The 20,814-nt window shown below is 45.5% G+C and overlaps 1 protein-coding gene across 2 annotated transcripts; it reads left to right on the top strand.

Annotated features, from left to right (window-relative positions):
- Positions 1-2,000: 2,000 nt before the first annotated feature.
- Positions 2,001-13,449, top strand: CLEC4F (C-type lectin domain family 4 member F). 2 transcript variants are annotated; one of them, XM_082672503.1, is made up of 7 exons: positions 2,001-2,124; positions 2,953-3,069; positions 3,392-3,487; positions 5,431-6,549; positions 11,267-11,418; positions 12,312-12,430; positions 13,056-13,449. In XM_082672503.1, exons 1-7 carry the CDS (start codon positions 2,049-2,051, stop codon positions 13,198-13,200), a joined length of 1,824 nt encoding a protein of 607 aa, XP_082528629.1. In that variant the 5' UTR covers positions 2,001-2,048; the 3' UTR covers positions 13,201-13,449. The 2 variants fall into 2 exon arrangements, with proteins under 2 accessions (XP_082528629.1, XP_082528630.1); XM_082672504.1 differs by lacking the exon at positions 3,392-3,487.
- Positions 13,450-20,814: the final 7,365 nt, after the last annotated feature.

Here is a 20,814-nt window from a genome sequence, read left to right as displayed (position 1 = left end):
ATTTGGGAAAACACTGTGGGAATAAGATGCAGGGACTGAAGGTGAAAACGGGAAAAATCAACACAATTTGGATGGAACAAGCAACTTGCAAGGAAACTGACATCTCGTAAATGGGCCGCTGGTGAGATAGGGGACAAAGACATAATTAGATTTTCATGAGATAAAGAAAATGTGATCCATTTCGATAAGATTGTAACTCTGGACTGATGGGGAACCGACGAGCGAGAATCTACCGTCATCCTCAGAACAGACTTCAGGAGGGCTGCCTTGACTAGCCATTGGGGCTACTGATTCTGTCCAGCTGGTCACCCCCATGGGGGTGGGAACTTGGGGCTGCACAGCTCCACTGGGATGGCTCACTCCTAGGTCTTGGTCCAGAAGCAGCAGGAACCCCCTGACGCAGTGTTTGTTCCTCCTGGGAGTTACAGGTCTCATTGTAAAGCAGCACGTTGGCTTACCCTGCAGTTTCTTCTGAGTTAGTCCTGAACCTGATCAACTGAGGGGAGCACGGATGCAGTCAGCTTGAGGTGAGATCTTGGATTACGTTAGGTCCTCTTTGATGTTTTCTGACATCACTTCTGACACTAGATGTGTGGTGTTTTCTGACATCGGCTGAGTGTCCTACAATTCAATTCAATTTTGACACTCACCCCTGGAGTTAGCACAGACCCCACAGGTGAGGGGCTCAGTCCCACAAGACCACCCCAACTTCAGATGCCAGATGCAAGCAGGCTCTCCAGGCAGCCACACTTCTGCCCAGACGACGGCAAATCTGGGGAACCCCATGACCCGTCTCAGGTCGATAATTCACTAGAATGACTCACAGAACTCAGGAAAACACTGTAATTACTTTTTTTTTTTTTTTTTTTTTTTGCGGTACGCGGGCCTCTCACTGCTGTGGCCCCTCCCGTTGCGGAGCACAGGCTCCGGACACGCAGGCTCAGCGGCCATGGCTCACGGGCCCAGCCGCTCCACGGCATGTGAGATCTTCCCGGACTGGGGCACGAACCCGTGTCCCCTGCATCGGCAGGCGGACTCTCAACCACTGCGTCACCAGGGAAGCCCTGTAATTACTATTAAAGTTTATGATGAAGGATACAAATGAAGAGTCCCATGCAGGGGTACAGAGGTACAGAAGGGGCCTGGCAGCATGGGAGCCTCTGTCCCCATGGAGGTGGGGTGCAACGCCCTTCTAGTATGTAGGCGTGTTCACCAGCCAGGAAACTTCTTGAAAACTCCTTGAATCTCTCTTGGTGTTTATGAGCTTTTATAACCCAATAAGAGAGGTGAGAGTTTAGTCTTTCTGAGACTATCTCCCATCTAGAAGCTAACTAGGGGTGTATTCTCAGTTCCCTTGTTAGCATAAACTCAAGTGTTGTTGAAAAGGGTTTGTTTTGAATAACAAAAGACACTCCTGTCTCTCAGAAAATTCCAAGCGTTTTAGGAGCTCTGTTCTAGGGACCGGGATTGAGACGAAATCAGTTTTTTATTCCACTAGAATCCCTTTCTTGTCATGCCAGGTGTGAGGTCCTGAGTGGGCAGAGAGTCACCTCAGCCCTTCCTTTGACCTGCAAACACCTGCTTACACTGACCCAGCCTCCTCCCTTACCTGACCTCCTGTTATTTAAGAGCGTCTGGGGCTGGGATTAAGAGTCAGCCATGGGTCACAAGGATGTTTTTTCTGCAAAGCTGAGAAAGAACCCCTGACCCCCTCCTAAGTGGCCGGTGAAAAGTGTCTGTGACATTGAGGCAGAGGTTAGTGTTTGGGGCTACACTGGAGCACGGAGAGGGGGAGGACGGGCCTGAGGGGAGGGCAGAAGCTGGTGCGGAGGGAGCGGGAGAATGGGGGTGCAGACTGGCGCCTGGGAGACTTGAGGGGAAGAGCCCAGATGGGGCGCTTCTGCAAAGTCAGCAGCGGAGGGAGGCAGGCAGAGCTGGTTAGGAATGACTCAGGAGCATATAAATCCGGGTATCGCAGCTTCACTTCCCACCACTGCTGGCCCGCAGCGTGACCTTTAGGAGCCCGGGGCAGGGAGTAGTACTGGAGGATGAAGGAAGCAGAGATGAGGGGTGACGAGGTCCGCTTCTGCACAGGCAACCAGAGTGTCTCCCTGTGCTCCCGAGGTGAGAAAACTGGGGCCCCAGCCCGTCCTCGCCAGGGACTGGCCTGCTGGGCCCCAGCCCCCTGCCAGTTTCCTCAGCCCCTGCTTGGCAGGCTCAGTGCTGGCTCAGCTTCCAGAATTAGCAGGCAGGGCAGAAGGTGAGGCAGGTGAGGACAGAGAGCCTGCGGCCCACACCCAGTCTCCATGTGAAATCTCCCCGGACCCTTTTCCTTGGGGATGGCAACCTGGCGAGAGAAAGAGAGTGAACTTTGAATTTAGGGGGACTGGTTTTGAATCCCATCTCTGCACACTGGGCTGGTCCCATGAGGCCTTAGGGACTCGTCTCTCCCCCTTGTAGTGGGTTTCCCTGTACACTCAGCCCCCAGACTCCCAGGCATAGCCTTTTTAGGACACCCATGGGGGACTTTCTGACCCAGCCAGGGAGGCTCCAGGACTGACCCATGTCAGCCCCCCCAGGGCTCTGCGTCTCACCCCAGTCAGGATCGATGGAGAAAGGCTGGCCCTGGGGCGCTGAGGTCAGAGTTCCTGCTGGGTCTCCTGCCCTCCCTTCTTTCTGCTTTCATTCAAACGACACCTTGGTTGTGCCAGGTTCTGTGCCCTGTGCACGCCTTCCAGGCTCCAGGCCGTGGTCTTCTCTTAGCCTTTATGTTGCTACCACAGCCTCCACGAGCCCTGGTGCACGTCTGCGAGCACTCATTGCCCTTCCCCAAGGTTAAGTGTGGCAAGTGTTCTCAGCCCCAGCGGGCAGCCAGGAGAGGGAGTCCAAGAGGCGGAGCCTGTCTGCCCGCACAGCACAGTCTCGTCCCGGACCCTGGCTTCTCCCCTGCAGGGCTGGACCCCGGGGCAGTGGCTCCTGCAGCCCCCAAGATGCCGAGGCGTTTGCAGGCCATCCTGGCCTTTCTGGCCGCGACCGTGGTCTCCTCTCTTGTGGCTCTCTTCGTTGTGGGTAAGCTCCTAGGTGACCCGAACTCGGCTGACTCTCTCTCCTTCCTGCCTCAAGGTCCCAAAGAGCCCCAGATGTAGGCCCTCTACTCCCAGGAGGGTCACTCCACCTCTAGTCCCAGGCCCGAAGCAGAGCTTTCCTGGGACCTGACCAAGGCCTGTCCAAGGGGAACCTCCCAAGAGATGAGGCCCATGAGGGGAGCTCTGAGGGGTCGTTGGTGCCGTCTTCCCCCATCCCCTCTGGAACCCTGAGTGGAGGTAGGGCAGCCTGTTCCTCCAGGCTCAGTGCTGAGGGATTATGCCGACCTGGGAATGGGGTATCTCAGCTCTACAGCACCGAAGACCTGCACTGGAGACATACGCCTCCCTCCAAGAGTTTCCGGAACACAACAGTACTGGGCAGTTCCTCAAGGCACACGACTGTAAGTAGCCACAGTAGGGGGTGGGTGGGAGGGAGCTGGGACCTTGGATGCCCAGACCCTTCGGACACGCTTCTTCCCTGATACCCTCAGGGCCACGCTCCTCACAGAAAGGCATTATCTTGCTTTTTCTTTAAATGGATTTTTTGAGGTATAATTGGCACATAATACAGTATACATATTTAAAGACTACAAACTAAGTTTTGACATACGTATAAACACGTGAAACATCATCACCATCAAGATAATGAACATATTCAACACCGTCCCCGCAAAGTTCACTTGTACCCTTTGTCATCCTCCTTTCGTTCCCAGGCAACCACTGACCTGCTTGCTGTAATATAGATTACTCGGCTTTTTCTAGAGTTTTATATAAAAGGATTTATAGTACATACTCTTTTTTTGACCTTTATCGGTCACGTGATTTGCGAATATTTTCTTTTAGTCTGTGGCTTGTCTTTTTATTCTCTTAACAAGATTTAAATTTTGCTGAAGTCTAATTTATCCACTTTTTATTTCTTTTACGGATTGTCCTTTTGGTCTGTATTAAGAAATCTGCCTATACCAAGGTCACAGAGACATTCTCCTATGTTTCCTTCTGGAAATTTTATAGTTTTTGGGTTTTACATTTAGGTCTATGATTCATTTTGAGTTAATATTTTGAATAATGATGCAAGGTTTGGTTTGAAGTTCATTTTCTCTTTTTGCATATGGGTATACAATTGTAGAAACAATTATCCTTTCTCCTTTGTATCTTTGTTGGAAATCAATTGTCCGTACATGTGTGGGTTCGCTATTCTGTTCCATTGATCTAAGGCCCTTCTGGTCTTACCTCAGCACAGTGGCTGAGGTCTCACACACTTACCTAGCCAGGGCTTTAGAAATAGGGCAGGAATCCTCCAGAAAGGGTCCTTGCCTACTTGGGTTCTTCTCCCTATTCCTGAAAGGAGGCTGGAATGGGAGCCTCACACCATGAATGTCTGAACTTACGTCCTAGCTCATGAGGTTCACAGAGGGTGTTAGAAGAACCGGAGACAGCTGCAGGTGGGTTTGGTGGGAAAAGCCATGCAGATGGAAGGGGCTACAGAGTTTCCCTGAATGACCCCAATGACCAAAGCCTTTCACTCAGGTCTCCCACATCCTCAAATGGTTCTATAGGGACCCTTGCCCTACATAACATTGGGGGTGCCAGCCCTTTAAAAGGCTGTTGCAGCTCGGGGTTCAGTGTCACCTGGAGGACTTCCACCATAGCCTTATGATTGAGCAGAATGCTTCCTCCACGGGTACCTATTTTATTTTGTTTCTGTTTTTTTTTACCCCATGGATTTGTGATCAGAAACTTTCTAAAATTTCTATATTTGTGGCCTACATGTTTTTGTGGGGGTTTTTTGCGGTACGCGGGCCTCTCACCATTGTGGGGCATGAACCCACGTCCCCTGCATCGGCAGGTGGACTCTCAACCACTGCGCCACCAGGGAAGCCCTGGCCTACCTGTTTTTTAGGTAGTAAAAATTGTGTATCAAGAGGCTTCACGCTTAGTGTACAAATACAGTGTAGGACTAAATATGGGCTTTATTCTTACCTATTTTCTTTACCATAATGACCCATCTAGTGGTGAAATTTCAGTGGAATTAAACATCAACAGCTGTCAATGATATCATCAGTTATTTTCAAGTTCAATTACAATGGCAAAATAATCCAGTAGGCAAGTATTTCAATCCTTCTGCTCCCCAGTTCACATGGGATAGTTAAGTAGGCCTTTATTTCGTTTTTGGGTTTACATTCTCAGGCGGCCATTCCCAGGCTCTGGGTGGCTACAGGCTTCTTGAGGAGAACTCATAGACATTTCCCTTGGAAATCTTAAGAACACTCTGGTTGGCCCATGTAATGAATGGCTTCCCTATGTAATGGGCCTCTTAGCTGCCTTCTCCATTTCCTCCCTCCAGATCCCTACCACTTTGGCAGGGAGGCAGAGCTGCAAGAGGCTATCCAGATGTTTAAAGGGCATGTGGAGAATTCCAGCACCTGGAGCGTGGAGATCCAGATGTTGACGTACAGGGTGGACAATGTCAGTTCTCAGATCCAGATGCTCGGTGGTCATCTGGAAAATGCCAGTGTTGGCCTCCAGATGGTAAAAGACACCTTAAAGGATGCCAGCACCTTGAGTTTCCAGACCCAGATGTTAAGAAGTTCCTTGGAGGGGACCACGTCTGAGATGCAGAAGCTAAAGGGAGATCTGGAAGACACACAAGCTTCACATTCCCAGATCCAGAGTTTCTTAAGAAGCGGTTTAGAAAACACTAGCACTGAGCTCCATATGTTAAGCAGAGGCTTAGAAAATGCCAACACGGAGATCCAGGTGTTGAAGGCAGGGTTAGAAACGGCAGATGCTCAGGTCCGATTGGCAAACAGTAGTTTAAAGAATGTTAATGCCCAGATCCATGTTTTGAGAGGCGATCTGGATAGTGTCAATGATTTAAGGGCCCAGCAGAAAGTTTTAAGAAGTAGTTTGGAAGGTGCTACTGCTGAGATGCAGAAGCTAAAGGGAAGTCTGCAAAATACAAATGCTTTAAACTCCCAGACCCAGACCTTTATAAAAGGCAGTTTAGGCAACACCAGTGCTGAGATTCAGGTATTAAGAGGTCATTTGGAAAGGGCTGGTGATGAGATTCGCCTGTTAAAAGGAGATTTGGAAACTGTCACTGCCCAGACCCAAACAGTAAATGGTCGCCTGGAACAGACAGACGCTCAGATGCGAGTATTAAAAACAGAGCTAGAAAGCGCCATTGCCTTAAGTTCCCAGATTCAGGTGTTAGATGGTCTTTTGAGAAACGCCAGCCGAGAGATACAGACCTTAAAACAAGGAATGAAGGATGCTGCGGCCTTAAATTCCAAGACCCAGATGTTAGAGAGAAATCTGCAGGAGGCCAGAGCTGAGGTCCACAGGTTGAAAGAGGATTTGGAGAACACCAAAGCAATGACTACGAAAATCCAGGAGGAGCAGGGTAGCCTGGAGACCCTCCGCGCAGCGTCTGCTTCACAGGAGCAGCTCCAGAGGACCCAAAGTAAGTTAGAGGCGGGGCTGGGGAGGGTAGAGTCTCCTGTCCCTTCAGCCTTTTGATTACTTCTACATGCACCCCCCTGGGAAGAAGTGTGGGTGCTGGAGAGGGTCTGGACCCCACCAAAGGCGGCATAATCCCTGCTTATCATCTGACCAGAGTGACAAAACAAACATCTGGGAAACAAATGAGATCTGGTGGAGGTGTGTAACAGAGACAGAGTGTGCTAGCAGGGCCTTATTTCCGACTTCCTGCTAGCCCAGATGCTGTGATTTTCCTCAAGTTGTTCACCTTCTCTGACCTTCACTTTTCTCATCTGCAAAGTGGAGACACTAATATCTGCTTCACAGTGAGGATCAAATGAGTTAACACATATAAAGCATTTAACTAAGTACCCAGCATTCTTGCATTCATCTGACAAAAATGTTTTGAGACCCTAGGATGTGTCAGGAGCATAAAGATGAACAAGATGTGATGCCTACCCTTGAAGCTTGCAGGCGGGTAGAGCAGCCTTGCACAAAAGGCGTAAAAGGTGCTATGTTGGGAGCAGGTCTAAAAACTGGGGTTGGGGAGGAGCAAAAAAGAAGGAAAAGAAGGGATCTTCACCGGGCTGATGTCCTCTGGTGTAGACAAGGATCTTCCAAGGGGGGAGGAAATCTTCCGGGGGAGAAAGGATCAAAAGATGCTTCGATGGTAATTTGGCCCTTGAACTGAGTCCTGAAGGACCAGTAGGTGCTCGCCAAGCAGATAGGATAAGGGAACAGCAGGTCACAGGCATGGAGATGTGAACCATGAGGTTCCAGAAACTTCAGGCAGTTCTGTCTGACTGGACTGTGGGCAAGTGGGTGGTTGATGAGGCACAGGCTGAAAGGACAGTAGGCAGGGGCCAGAGTGGTGGCTTTCAAACTGTTTTGAATGTAACTACAGCATGAAATCCATCTTACATTGTGACCCAGTATAATTATGTGTCACACACACACACACACTCACACACACACACACACACACATTTCAGAAAGCAAAACTTTTACCACATGAATGGTAATATTTTATAATCTATTATTTATAATAGATTATAATCTACTTTAATATTTTATAATATTATTTATTATTATTATAAAATATTATTTTATAATCTATTCTCCAAAAAACCCTACAACCTGAGTACAACCCATTAGTGGGTTGATGACTGTGGCTGGAAAAACACTATGTGAAGAAGGAAGGCAGACCTGGAGAGACACCAGCTAGATGCAGAAGGCCTCTGAGCTTGGATTTCTTTTTTTTTTAATGTATTTGTAAATTTTTAAAAAAATGTTTACTTATTTGGCTTCATTGGATCTTAGTTGTGGCACACGGACTCTTTAGTTGCGGCATGCGAACTCTTCGTTGCGGCATGTGGGATCTAGTTCCCTGACCAGGGATTGAACCCAGCCCCTCTGCATTGGGAGTACAGAGTCTTAGCCACTGGACCACCAGGGAAGTCCCTGAGCTGGGGTTTTGTCCTTCAGGAAATGAGGATCTATCGAAGGGCTTCAAGGGGGCTGGCTAGATGGGTCTCCAGGCTGAGACAGGGAATAAAAGAGGAAGACAAGCAGCAAGATTTGGACATGCTGAGTCTGAGATGCTTTGGGGGTATTCAAGTGGCCATCATCTGCAGGCTGTCTGGAGAGTAGGAGAGGGGCCCTGCTGTGCAGAGAGATGCAGGAGCCCTGGGTGTGCTGGTTCTGGTTGTGGCAGTGGGAGTGGGGAGTTTGCATGAGATAAAACGCTTCGTGAGGAGGAGGCTGAGGGTGGAAACAGGAAGTCAACCTTTAGGTGGCAAGAAGGGAAAGAGGTGTTTTTGAAGGATACTGGAGAAGGCAGTCTCAGAGGCAGGAGGAGAACTAGGAGATGTGCAGTTGGGGAAGCCAAGGAAGGAGAGCATTTCAAGAAGGGAGTGGCTAATTCTGGCAAATATCTAAGAGAGGCCAGGTAAAAAAATCAATAAGCAACCGCTAACTTCAGGCAATTAGTAAGTCATTGGAATAAAGTTTCAGTGGAGAGTTGTATGTGGCCTGGAGGCCAGACCATGGTCAGTGGGGCGTGAATGAGAGATCAGGTGCCCAAGTCATTCAGGGGTCTTAGCTGAGAAGAGGAGAGAGATGAGGCCAAGGTGAAGGGGATGGAAGGGTAGAAGGGGGGATTAAAAAACAACCTGTATCTTTCATACTAATATCACAAAACTTACATATTAATTATAGACAATGTGGCAAATATTGAAAAATAGAAAGATGAGACTATGACAACTTGTATTTCTGTAAAAATGTCCATTTCTACAATAAGAACCCACTGCTAATATTTTGGTGTACTTCCTTGAGAGGGTTTTTCTAAATTAGGATAGGCTTGATCTGCGGGTCAGAAAAAGGCACCAGCGAAGAGGGAGGAGATTGAAGGAGAGAGAGACCCGGGGGGTGGGGTGGGGTTGGGGAGACAGTGGTGGATGGGGGGAGACAGAAAGAGAGAGAGAGGAGAGAATGAAATGCACAGCTGAGTGATTGGCCTTGAAGGGTTGGGATAGTACTTGAACCTCTGAGGCTGGGAGGGGAGGAGGTGTGGAAGTAGATGTTCACCCAGGTTTGCAGATGTGGGTACACGACACTGAGGGAGCTTGACATTTAGTGGTGTCTCTGCAGAGCAGGAGGTCCCTGGTGAGGGAAGAGGGAGGGAATTGTGAGGGAGGGGGCCATTTGGAGCATCTGCTGAAAAGATGGGGCTGACAAATGAGGGGCTTGACAGACAGCGCTGAGGACCAACTCTACTGTTTTGCTCTGCTGCCCTCTGTCAGGAGCCTGGAAGTCTGCTCTTCTTAATGGCTCTCCTATGCTGTCCTCTTAACTCCCTCCTATATCTTGCTACTGCTTTGGTACGGACCAATGCTTCTCCACCTTGGGGACACACTGGAATCACCCAATGAGCTTTTCAAAAATGAACGAACCTCCAGAACTCTGACTTTTCTTTGGGGAGAGGGGTGGTTCTGGGATGCAGCCTGGGCATCAGAGTTTCTTAAAAAGCTCCCTAGGTGGTTCTAATGGGCAGTCGGGGCTGAGAACCATTAGTTTGACTTCTTCTTAAAGGGCCACACAGTCGATATTTTGGGCTTTTGGCTGAACAGTCTCTGTTGCAACATCTCTGCTGTTGTAATGATGAAGCAGCCAAAGACAGTCTGTAAACTAAAGGGCATGGCTGTATTCCAATAAAACTTTATTTATAAAAAGAAGCTGCTGGTAGGCTGTAGTTTACCTAGTCCTTGGTTTAGACTGCTGTTTCTCAGACTTTGGAGTGTATCAGAATCACTTGTTAAAACGCAGATTGTCAAAAAACAATTTTGGATTCAGCGGGTCTGGGGTGAGTCTGAGAATCAGGATTTCTACCAAGTTCCCAGGTGCTGATGCTGCCGGTCCTGGGACCACACTTTGAGAACCCCTGGTTTACACACTCACCATTTATTATTCAGACATTGCAGTTGTGTTGTAATCGGTGTCTCTGGCCCGATTAAGATTGCCTTCTTCCTGTTGAGCGTCCACACCGTTACCAGGCTGACATTTTTACAGTGCAAATCTAAGCATATAACGATCCTTCTTTAAAACCCTTCAGGGCTTCCCACTGCTCACAGGAAAAATCTTCCAAACTCCTTTACATGGGATGTGCGATTTTGTGCTGGTGAAACTGTCCGTGTTCATTTCCCATCCCTTGTGCACTGACCGTTCCAGTACTTGAACAGATCAGGCTATGCCATGCTGTTTCACGCCTTCATGCTTTTGCAACTACTCTGTCCCCTGCCTGGAATGCTCTCCTTGGCACTGCCTATCTGGAACGCTCTTCCTCAGTCTTTTAAGACTCAGCTCAAGTGACCTCTCACCTAAGGTGTCCTTCCTGAGCCCCACTTCCAGCCCAGGTGAAATAGACCACACCCTCTTTTGTGCCTCTAACATGCAATGGTTTTCAATCAATGCATCTTCAACACCGTTTTGAGCATCTGTCTCATTTACTAGACAGTGATTTCCTTGAGGGCATGAATCATGTCTTACTGATTTCTCTATAACAGTCCCTGATCCATAGAAGTTGAGGAATGTTGAACAGAAGAATAGATGAATGAATAAGTGAGTCTATTTTGGCACCATTTCAAGCAGCTGTGATAAGGATGATGTTAAAGAAAAGAGAATGTCAGGACAGGAGAGATGAAACAGCTGAACGAATCAGGGTGTGTGCTCACGGGATGAGCTATTAGAGTCTGAAATTGTGAGGTCAGGCAGACCAGGGGATGAAAAGGTCCCAAGTGTGGTCCTGGATGTGGGCAGCTGAAGTGGATGGAGATGAAATCAAGGAAATGCGGGACGCTACAGGTTGGCTGCGAACTCTCCCAGGGAAATGGCAGGAATCGAGGTGCAGAGAACTGTCAGGTGATAGCAATGAGTTGGGAAAGAGGGTAGTATAGCTAGGAAGCAGGAGCCTCGAAAGAGCATTGCTGGGTAGCAGAGCTGTCTGAATATCCCCGGAGTGATGGAGCCAGATGTCCTGAGCCGCTGCTGGGCAGTGGGCTGGGGGTGAACCCTCCCAGGCCGTGCCCCTGTAGCACTGGGCATCAAGCATTGCATGGGCTTGTGACCCTCAGTGGTCAGTCCCTGGACAGATCAGGGTCCACAGCCAACTCCTGGTTCTCTCTCCTCCCCTACCTTTGCTCCAGATCAACTCCTCCAGCTGATCCTGCAAGGCTGGAAGTCCTACAGTGGGAGCTTGTATTACTTTTCTTTTGCCAAGAAGACCTGGCAGGAGGCTGAGCAGTTCTGTGTGTCCCAGGGAGCCCACCTGGCCTCGGTGACCTCTGAGGAGGAGCAGGTCAGAGCTGTGGGCTTGGGTGGTGCTGCAAGGGTTGATGGGATATCAGGGACTTCGGTGCTTTGGCCTTCCCCCTCTTGGAGTGGGCATGGCGGAGATCTTCATGCCTCCTCTGTCAGTCAGGGAGCAAATATTTAGTGAATTGTGACGAGCATCTTGCTCTGGACGTACAAGCACTGACAGCAAACCCCAATGTCCTTAGTGAATGAGGGAGACACCCAGAGGAGTCAGCAGAGAGGAAGGGCAGGGGGAGGTGGCACCCTTAATGTGTTGGGTGCAACCTTCCCTCCCCATTCCCTCATTTTTCTCTCAGTCTTCCTCTCTAGTTGTCAATCTTGATTTTAATGTCAGTTCCTCTAATGGCTATGGAAGGTCCATGAGCAGAAGATGCAGGCTTCTTGGGAAGGCCAGACACACATATGAGTTTGAGGACCACCAAAGGCAATAGAGCCCTAGAGTGGCCCATATGCCGAAGCTTCTTATCAGAAGTTACTAAGGTTATTGACAAGGGCCCACTGTAGGTTTGGTCAAATTTAACTTACAGACCTGTCCAACCCTTGTGATTCTCCTGAGACTGTTCTTGTCTGTCCGCCAAAGGACATGCTATTTTGTAAAACACATCTTCTTAAAAAAACTGTGACCAGATCTGTCTTTGTCCCAGTAAGGCCACACTCCTCACCAGGTCAACATGGGAGAGCTGGACTTCCCTGAGGTGACCTGGCTGCTGCCCTAGATCTGGAAAACCATGGAACGCATAGGGAGGGGGCCCAGCTCCTGGAAAGTGGGCTTTATGTCCCTGGGACTAGGGAGGGCGTGGCTTGGATTCCTCTTCCATGCGGCCTGGTGAACAAGCTCCTCACACGAGGTCACACGACCCTGCCTTTCCTCCACAGGCGTTTCTGGTACAGTTCACGAGTGCCTCTTACCACTGGATTGGGCTCACTGACAGCGATTTTCAGGGCTTCTGGCGCTGGGCGGATGGCACACCATTCAACAGTGCCGGGAGCAGTGCGTGAGTCCAGCCACTGTCTGGTGCCGTCCCAGGCACTCTCTTGGGCAGGTCTGGCTAGAGACTCTGTCCTGTGTGTGTATCCCTGCCCATGAAGTGTTAGTGTTCTGTGTGATATATGTGTATGATGTGTGTGTGTGATGTGTGTGTATATATGATTGTGTGTGTGATGTGTGTGTGTGTATCATGTGTGTGGTGTGTGTATGATGTGTGTGTACACCAGCATAGCTGTGATCCTCGCCTGGACCCCTAAACGGGGGCATCAGAACAGGACAGGTCCTGGGACTGGTAGGCAGCCTATGAGTGGGTCTTTCTGTTTTGTTGTGTTTTGTTTGTTTTTGCCTATCCTATACCTTACTACTTAGGCCTGGTCCCAGGGAGCTTTGCCCCCATCTGAAGGTATCTGAATATGAATTCTGGGGTGGGGACTTGCAGCTTTAGACACCCTTCTCATCCCTCCATTCTCAGTAACTAAGGACAACCTCAGCAGAGCCGTCCTGAGGACACCACTGGCCCCATCCTGGGGCTACCAGGGTATTAGGGACCTGTGTCACTTCAGCTCCTTATGCCACAGCAGGGCAAAGGGACACTTCTTTCATCTAGCATAATAAAGCCCTCTTGTTTCCAGGTTTTGGGACAGGAATCAGCCGGACAACTGGCTACACGAGAATGGGCATACGGAAGACTGTGTTCACATGCAGCGGAAGTGGAATGACATGTACTGTACCGCCCTCTACCAGTGGGTCTGCAAGAAGCCCATGGGCCGGATGTAGCCTGAAGGCAGGCGGAGCTGAGCCCCTTCTCCAGGATGCCTTGGGAGCCTCTGAACTCAGCTTGCTCTCTGGGGCCTTCCACTTGGCCTTTGTTTCTCCTGCCCTGTCCTTTTGAAAAAATCTTTCCAACATGTTTACCTCATGTGACCCAGCACAAGCAATATCTCCTCAAGGCAAGAGCCTTGTTTTGCCTCTGTATCTCCCTTGGCAACCAGCACAGGCCTGTCAGACAGCAGGTCCTCAATAAATACTCGGATGAACGAAAGTTTAGACTTGTCTCTGTGACAGCTGCCAGGCTTGCTGCTCCCTGCCTTGGTTCTCCTTCCCTTGGGGTACCTTCTGTCTTGAAACAGGCATATCTTGTTTAAGGGCTTTATAGCTAGGAACTTCCAGTTGGTTTGTTGAAAACAGCAGAGGTTTAACACAAACTACAGGGACTTGGGAGGGGTACGAATTCCCAGAAAGTCATAGACACCCCAGGTGTTCTCTGTACTTTCTTTGTAGAAGGTGGGGCTGGAGCTGGATTTTTCCAGCCCTTTAAATAACTCCAAAAACTCATTTCTCTCGGGTTGCTGGCTTTATCTTGTCTTCGGACTTTTAACTCTCAGAGCCATTTCTCTGACTCTTCCTGTCCCCATTCACCCTTCCAGGGACTCAGCTTTCTGCCAGCTCAGCTTAGAATGAGAATTTCTAGACCAATTTTATTTTGCAGCAAGTACTGGAATCGCATCGTAGGCCTGCCCAGGGAATGCTATGCAAAGTTCTGGAGCTCTTTCTCTTCATTACTCTCCTTTCCACTCTGCTCCCCAATTCTGGAATGCTCAGTCTCCCCAAACTCCCATCTTTCTCTCCTCAGCCTAGTGAGACTGCCGCGCCCTGTGTGGCACCCTTTCCCCTGCCCTGTGGTTTGGAAAAATCCACCAGGAAGAAATCCAGGGAGGGTCTTGGGCTCATCCAGTCAAATCCTGGTTTTGCTCGGCCTGTTATCCGATGTCTGAAAACAATAGTTGCATGTGTTTTGTCCAGTTTTCAGGTTGCTTACAGCAGAAGGGCTGGTCCAGTGACTCCATCATGACCAGAATTAGAAACCTGTTCTTTTATGACATATTTGGCTGATGTGGACTTTAATCCGTTTTTATTCATATTTTTCTTTTGGCTTTTTCTTTTATGGTTTCTTCGCTTTTTTTTTTTAACATCTTTATTGGAGTGTAATTGCTTTACATTGTTGTGTTAGTTGCTGCTGTAAAACAAAGTGAATCAGCTCTACGTATACATATATCCCCGTAAGCCCTCCCTCCTGCGTCTCCCTCCCACCCTCCTTATCCCACCCCTCTAGGTGGTCACAAAGCACCGAGCTGATCTCCCTGTGCTGTGCAGCTGCTTCCCACTAGCTATCTGTTTTACATTTGGCAGTGTATATATGTCCATGCCACTCTCTCACTTCGTCCCAGCTTACCCTTCCCCCTCCCCGTGTCCTCAAGTCCATTCTCTACGTCTGCATCTTTATTCCTGTCCTGCCCCTAGGTTCTTCAGAACCATTGTTTTTTTTTTTTTAGATCCCATATATATGTGTTAGCATATGGTATTTGTTTTTCTCTTTCCGACTTACTTCACTCTGTATGACAGACTCTAGGTCTATCCACCTCACTACAAATAACTCAGTTTTGTTTCTTTTTATGGCTGAGTAATATTCCATTGTATATATGTGCCACATCTTTATCCATTCATCTGTCGATGGACCCTTAGGTTGCTTCCATGTCCTGGCTATTGTAAATAGAGCTGCAATGAACATTGTGGTACATGACTCTTTTTGAATTATGGTTTTCTCAGGGTATACACCCAGGAATGGAATTTCTGGGTTGTATGGTAGTTCATTTTTAGTTTTTTAAGGAACCTCCATACTGTTCTCCATAGCGGCTGTATCAATTTACATTCCCACCAACAATGCAAGAGGCTTCCCTTTTCTCCACACCCTCTCCAGCATTTATTGTTTGTAGATTTTTTGATGGTGGCCATTCTGACTGGTGTGCGGTGATATCTCATTGTAGTTTTGATTTGCATTTCTCTAATGATTAGTGATGTTGAGCATCCTTTCATGTGTTTGTTGGTAATCTGTATATCTTCTCTGGAGAAATGTCTATTTAGGTTTTCTGCCCAATTTTGGATTGGGTTGTTTGTCTTTTTGATGTTGAGAGGCATGAGCTGCTTGTATATTTTGGAGATTAATCCTTTGTCCATTGCTTCATTTGCAAATATTTTCTCCCATTCTGAGGGTTGTCTTTTTGTCTCGTTTATGGTTTCTTTTGCTGTGCAAAAGATTTTAAGTTTCATTAGGTCCCATTTGTTTATTTTTGTTTTTATTTTCATTTCTCTAGGAGGTGGGTCAAAAAGGATCTTGCTGTGATTTATGTCATAGAGTGTTCTGCCTATGTTTTCCTCTAGGAGTTTTATAGTGTCTGGCCTTACATTTAGGTCTTTAATCCATTTTGAGTTTATTTTTGTATATGGTGTTAGGGAGTGTTCTAATTTCATTCTTTTACATGTAGCTGTCCAGTTTTCCCAGCACCACTTATTGAAGAGGCTGTCTTTTCTCCACTGTATATTCTTGCCCCCTTTATCAAAGATAAGGTGACCATATGTACATGGGTTTATCTCTGGGCTTTCTATCCTGTTCTATTGATCTATATTTCTGTTTTTGTGCCAGTACCATACTGCCTTGATTACTGTAGCTTTGTAGTATAGTCTGAAGTCTGGGAGCCTGATTACTCCAGCTCCATTTTTCTTTCTCAAGATTGCTTTTGCTATTCGGGGTCTTTTGTGTTTCCATACAAATTGTGAAATTTTTTCTTCTACTTCTGTGAAAAATGCCAGTGGTAGTTTGATAGGGATTGCATTGAATCTGTAGAATGCTTTGGGTAGTATAGTCATTTTCAAAATGTTGATTCTTCCAATCCAAGAACATGGTATATCTCTCCAACTGTTTGTATCATTTTTAATTTCTTTCATCGGGGTCTTATAGTTTTCTGCATGCAGGTCTTTTGTCTCCTTAGGTAGGTTTATTCCTAGATATTTTATTCTTTTTGTTGCAATGGTAAATGGGAGTTTTTCCTTAATTTCTATTTCAGATTTTTCATCATTAGTGTATAGGAAGGCAAGAGATTTCTGTGCATTAATTTTGTATCCTGCTACTTTACCAAACTCATTGATTAGCTCTAGTAGTTTTCTGGTAGCATCTTTAGGATTCTCCATGTATAGTATCATGTCATCTGCAAACAGTGACAGTTTTACTTCTTCTTTTCCGATTTGCATTCCTTTTATGTCTTTTTCTTCTCTGATTGCTGTGGCTAAAACTTCCAAAGCTATGTTGAATAACAGTGGTGAGAGTGGACAACCTTGTCTTATTCCTCGTCTTAGTGGAAATGGTTTCAGTTTTTCACCATTGAGAACGATGTTGGCTGTGTGTTTGTCATATATGGCCTTTATTATGTTGAGGTAATTTCCCTCTGTGCCTATTTTCTGGAGAGGTTATATCATAAATGGGTATTGAATTTTGTTGAAAGCTTTTTTCTGCATCTATTGAGATGATCATATGGTTTTTCTCCTTCAATTTGTTAATATGGTGTATCACATTGACTGATTTGTGTATATTGAAGAATCCTTGCATTCCTGGGATAAACACCCCTTGATCATGGTGTATGATCCTTTTAATGTGCTGCTGGATTCTGTTTGCTAGTATTTTGTTGAGGATTTTTGCATCTATGTTCATCAGTTATCTTGGCCTGTAGATTTCTTTTCTTGTGACATCTTTGTCTGGTTTTGGTAACAGGGTGATGGTGGCCTCATGTAATGAGTTTGAGAGTGTTCCTCCCTCTGCTATATTTTGGAAGACTTTGAGAAGAATAGGTGTTAGCTCTTCTCTAAATGTTTGATAGAATTCGCTTGTGAAGCCATCGGGTCCTGGACTTTTGTTTGTTGGAAGATTTCTAATCACAGTTTCAATTTCAGTGCTTGTGATTGGTCTGTTTGTATTTTCTATTTCTTCCTGGTTCAGTCTTGGAAGGTTGTGCTTTTCTAAGAATTTGTCCATTTCTTCCAGGTTGTCCATTTTACTGGCATATGGTTGCTTGTAGTAATCTCTCATGATCCTTTGTATTTCTGCAGTGTCAGTTGTTACTTCTCCTTTTTCATTTCGAATTCTGTTGATTTGAGGCTTCTCCCTTTTTTTCTTGATGAGTCTGGCTAATGGTTTATCAATTTAGTTTATCTTCTCAAAGAACCAGCTTTTAGTTTTATTGATCTTTGCTATTGTTTCCTTCATTTCTTTTTCATTTATTTCTGATCTGATCTTTATGATTTCTTTCCTTCTGCTAACTTTGGGTTTTTTTGTTGTTGTTGTTCTTGTTTCTCTAATTGCTTTAGGTGTAAGGTTAGGTTTTTTATTTGAGATGTTTCTTGTTTCTTGAGGTAGGATTGTATTGCTATAAACTTCCCTCTTAGAACTGCTTTTGCTGGATCCATAGGTTTTGGGTCGTCGTGCTTTCATTGTCATTTGTTTCTGGGTATTTTTTGATTTCCTCTTTTATTTCTTCAGTGATCTCTTGTATTGTTTAGCCTCCATGTGTTTGTAGTTTTTACAGATTTTTTCCTGTAATTGATATCTAGTCTCATAGTGTTGTGGTCAGAAAAGATACTTGATATGATTTCAATTTCTTAAGTTTACCAAAGCTTGATTTGTGACCCAAGATATGATCTACCCTGGAGAGTGTTCCATGAGCACTTGAGACAAAAGTGTATTCTGTTGTTTTTGGATGGAATGTCCTATAAATATCAATTAAGTCCATCTTGTTTAATGTATCTTTTTTTTTTTTTTTTTTTTTTTTTTTTTTTGCGGTACGCGGGCCTCTCACTGTTGTGGCCTCTCCCGTTGTGGAGCACAGGCTCCGGACGCACAGGCTCAGCGGCCATGGCTCACGGGCCCAGCCACTCCGCGGCATGCGGGATCTTCCCGGACCTGGGCACGAACCCGTGTCCCCTGCATCGGCAGGCGGACTCTTAACCACTGCGCCACCAGGGAAGCCCCTAATGTATCTTTCAAAGCTTGTGTTTCCTTATTTATTTTCACTTTGGATGATCTGTCCATTGGTGAAAGTGGGGTGTTAAAGTCCCCTACTATGACTGTGTTACTGTCGATTTCCCCTTTTATGGCTGTTAGTATTTGCCTTACGTATTGAGGTGCTCCTCTGTTGGATGCATAAATATTTACAATTGTTATATCTTCTTCTTGGATTGATCCCTTGATCATTACGTAGTGTCCTTCTTTGTCTCTTGTAATAGTCTTTATTTTAAAGTCTATATTGTCTGATATGAGAATTGCTACTCCAGCTTTCTTTTGATTTCCATTTGCATGGAATATCTTTTTCCATCCCCTCACTTTCAGTCTGTATGTGACCCTAGGTCTGAAGTGGGTGTCTTGTAGACAGCATATACACAGTATACCACATCTTCTTAAGCCAATTGTCTATTGATGAGTACTTACAAGTTTCTTGATTGCATTGTTCCCATGAGCTCTCATTTTCTTTTATGAGAACCACATTGCTTTAATTATTGTAGCTTTGTAATACATTTTGTTATCCAGTAGGGCGAGTCCCCCCTTTAATTTTTCAAAAATTTTTAGATCCATTTGTGGGCGGGGCTTGGTTATTGGTGGAGTTCACTAAAGGGCATAAGGTGGTTAGCTGCGCTTTTCACTGGAGCATCCCTGCTGCAGTTAATCCAATGGCTGTGGAGGGCTCTTCAGAAAGGAATTCCCCAAACATTTGGGAAATAGAAGCTCAACTGCCAGCATTTCCGCAGAGGGGAAAGGGGTCTAGGCATCTCACTCTTTGGTACAGAGATGGCCCCTGAGTGCCCCTGCTTTCAGTCTGGCTGTGCAGACCTCTCTGGATATAAACTGCCCTTCTGCAGTACAGGGGATTGCCTAGTTACAGGAGGTGGAGGAGGGGATGTGTAAGCTCTAAATGGTCTTCATAAAACTTTCAACTGATTCTCCAATTTTTAGTCTGCCCTGCACCCCTGCCTTCAGAGGTAACTGCTACTTCAGGGTTGTGAACTTACTGGGGTTGTCCTCATTTTTATTCACTTTACTCACTAGTGCCAGTTTGAGTTCCATTTTCTCAGTTCTGCTGATTCAGTTACCACTCATTCACCCACTACCAGCTTCCAAGTTTTGTTGAAATTTCTTATCTGCTGTTGATTTTTCTTCCATTCTCTTTGTCATTGTGGGTATTTCTTATTTTTATTCCTTTACTGTCATTATAGTAGATTTTCAGAGAAAACAGACATGAATGTGGGCATTGAATCTACCTCTTTCAACAGAAAACTCATTATATTCTCTAATAGGATATTATAGTATTAAGGAAAGCTATTAATTTTGCATATTTATCATATATAAAACATGTTATTGAATACATATGTAATAACTCTAGTTCTTTCTTTTTTCTAGTTAATTGCATTGGGTTTCTGGATAAAAAACATTATTTGCAAGTAATGGTAACTGCAATTGTACTTTTCTGGAATTTATACCTTATTTCTTTTTCTTTTGCTACTGTATTGGTAAGACCTCCAGAAAAATGTTAACTACTAGTAGTGATGGCTGGCATGCTTGTGTTGTTCCTGACATTAATATGACTATTTCCAGTTTTACACTAAGTTGTTTGTTGTTGATTTCTGATAATTACCTTTTATAAAGTGAAGGAAATTTCCTTTAATTCCAAATAACCAGAGGTTATCTAAATTAAGGATGGATACTGAATTTTGTCAAATGGGTTTTCAGCATATACCAAAATATTAATTAAAATCTTATCCTTTTGGGAATTCCCTGGCAGTCCAGTGGTTAGGACTCCATGCTTCCACTGCAGGGGGCACGGGTCTGATCCCTGGTCTGGGAACTAAGATCCCACATGCTGTGCAGTGTGGCCAAAATAAATAAGTAAATAAATAAACCATTAAAAAAACTTATCCTTTTATATGTTAGTATAATAAATTACATTAGTAATTTCCTAATGATCAATTATCTTTGCAGTTTTTGAATAGAAACCTATTTGGTTATCGTATTATTTTAATATATTGCTAGATTTGATTTCCTGATAGTTGATTCCTTGGTATTTTGCAGCTATATCAATATAGATATATAGAGAGATGGGTTTATTGTTTTATTTGTATGCATTTCTTTCTTTTAGGGTTTTCCTAGCTTACACAAAGAAAAGTAGAAGCCGGTATTAAATAATATGTCCCACTTTCTTAGAATTTACTGAGAGTTTCCTTGTGACTTAGTGTATTTCACTTTTTATGAATGTTCCATAGGCATATTTGTTAGACTAGACTTGTAATTTTCATTATTCAGATAGTCTATATCCTCATTTATGTTCTGTCTACTCAGCCTATAAATTTCTCTGAGAGGATTTTAACTCTCCCATGTTTAACATTTATCTACGGTTATCCACATTTATCTATGCTTTGTCACATTCTCAGATTTCTAATAGCTTTTTTTAAAATTAATTAATTAATTTATTTTATGGCTGCATTGGGTCTTCATTGCTGCACGGGCTTTCTCTA

This window comes from Grampus griseus (assembly GCF_964374135.1).
Source record: "Grampus griseus genome assembly, chromosome: 15".
Classification (NCBI taxonomy): Eukaryota; Metazoa; Chordata; class Mammalia; order Artiodactyla; family Delphinidae; genus Grampus; species Grampus griseus.
The sequence above is the reverse complement of the archived record's forward strand: the minus strand, read 5'-3'. Positions and strand labels throughout refer to the sequence as shown.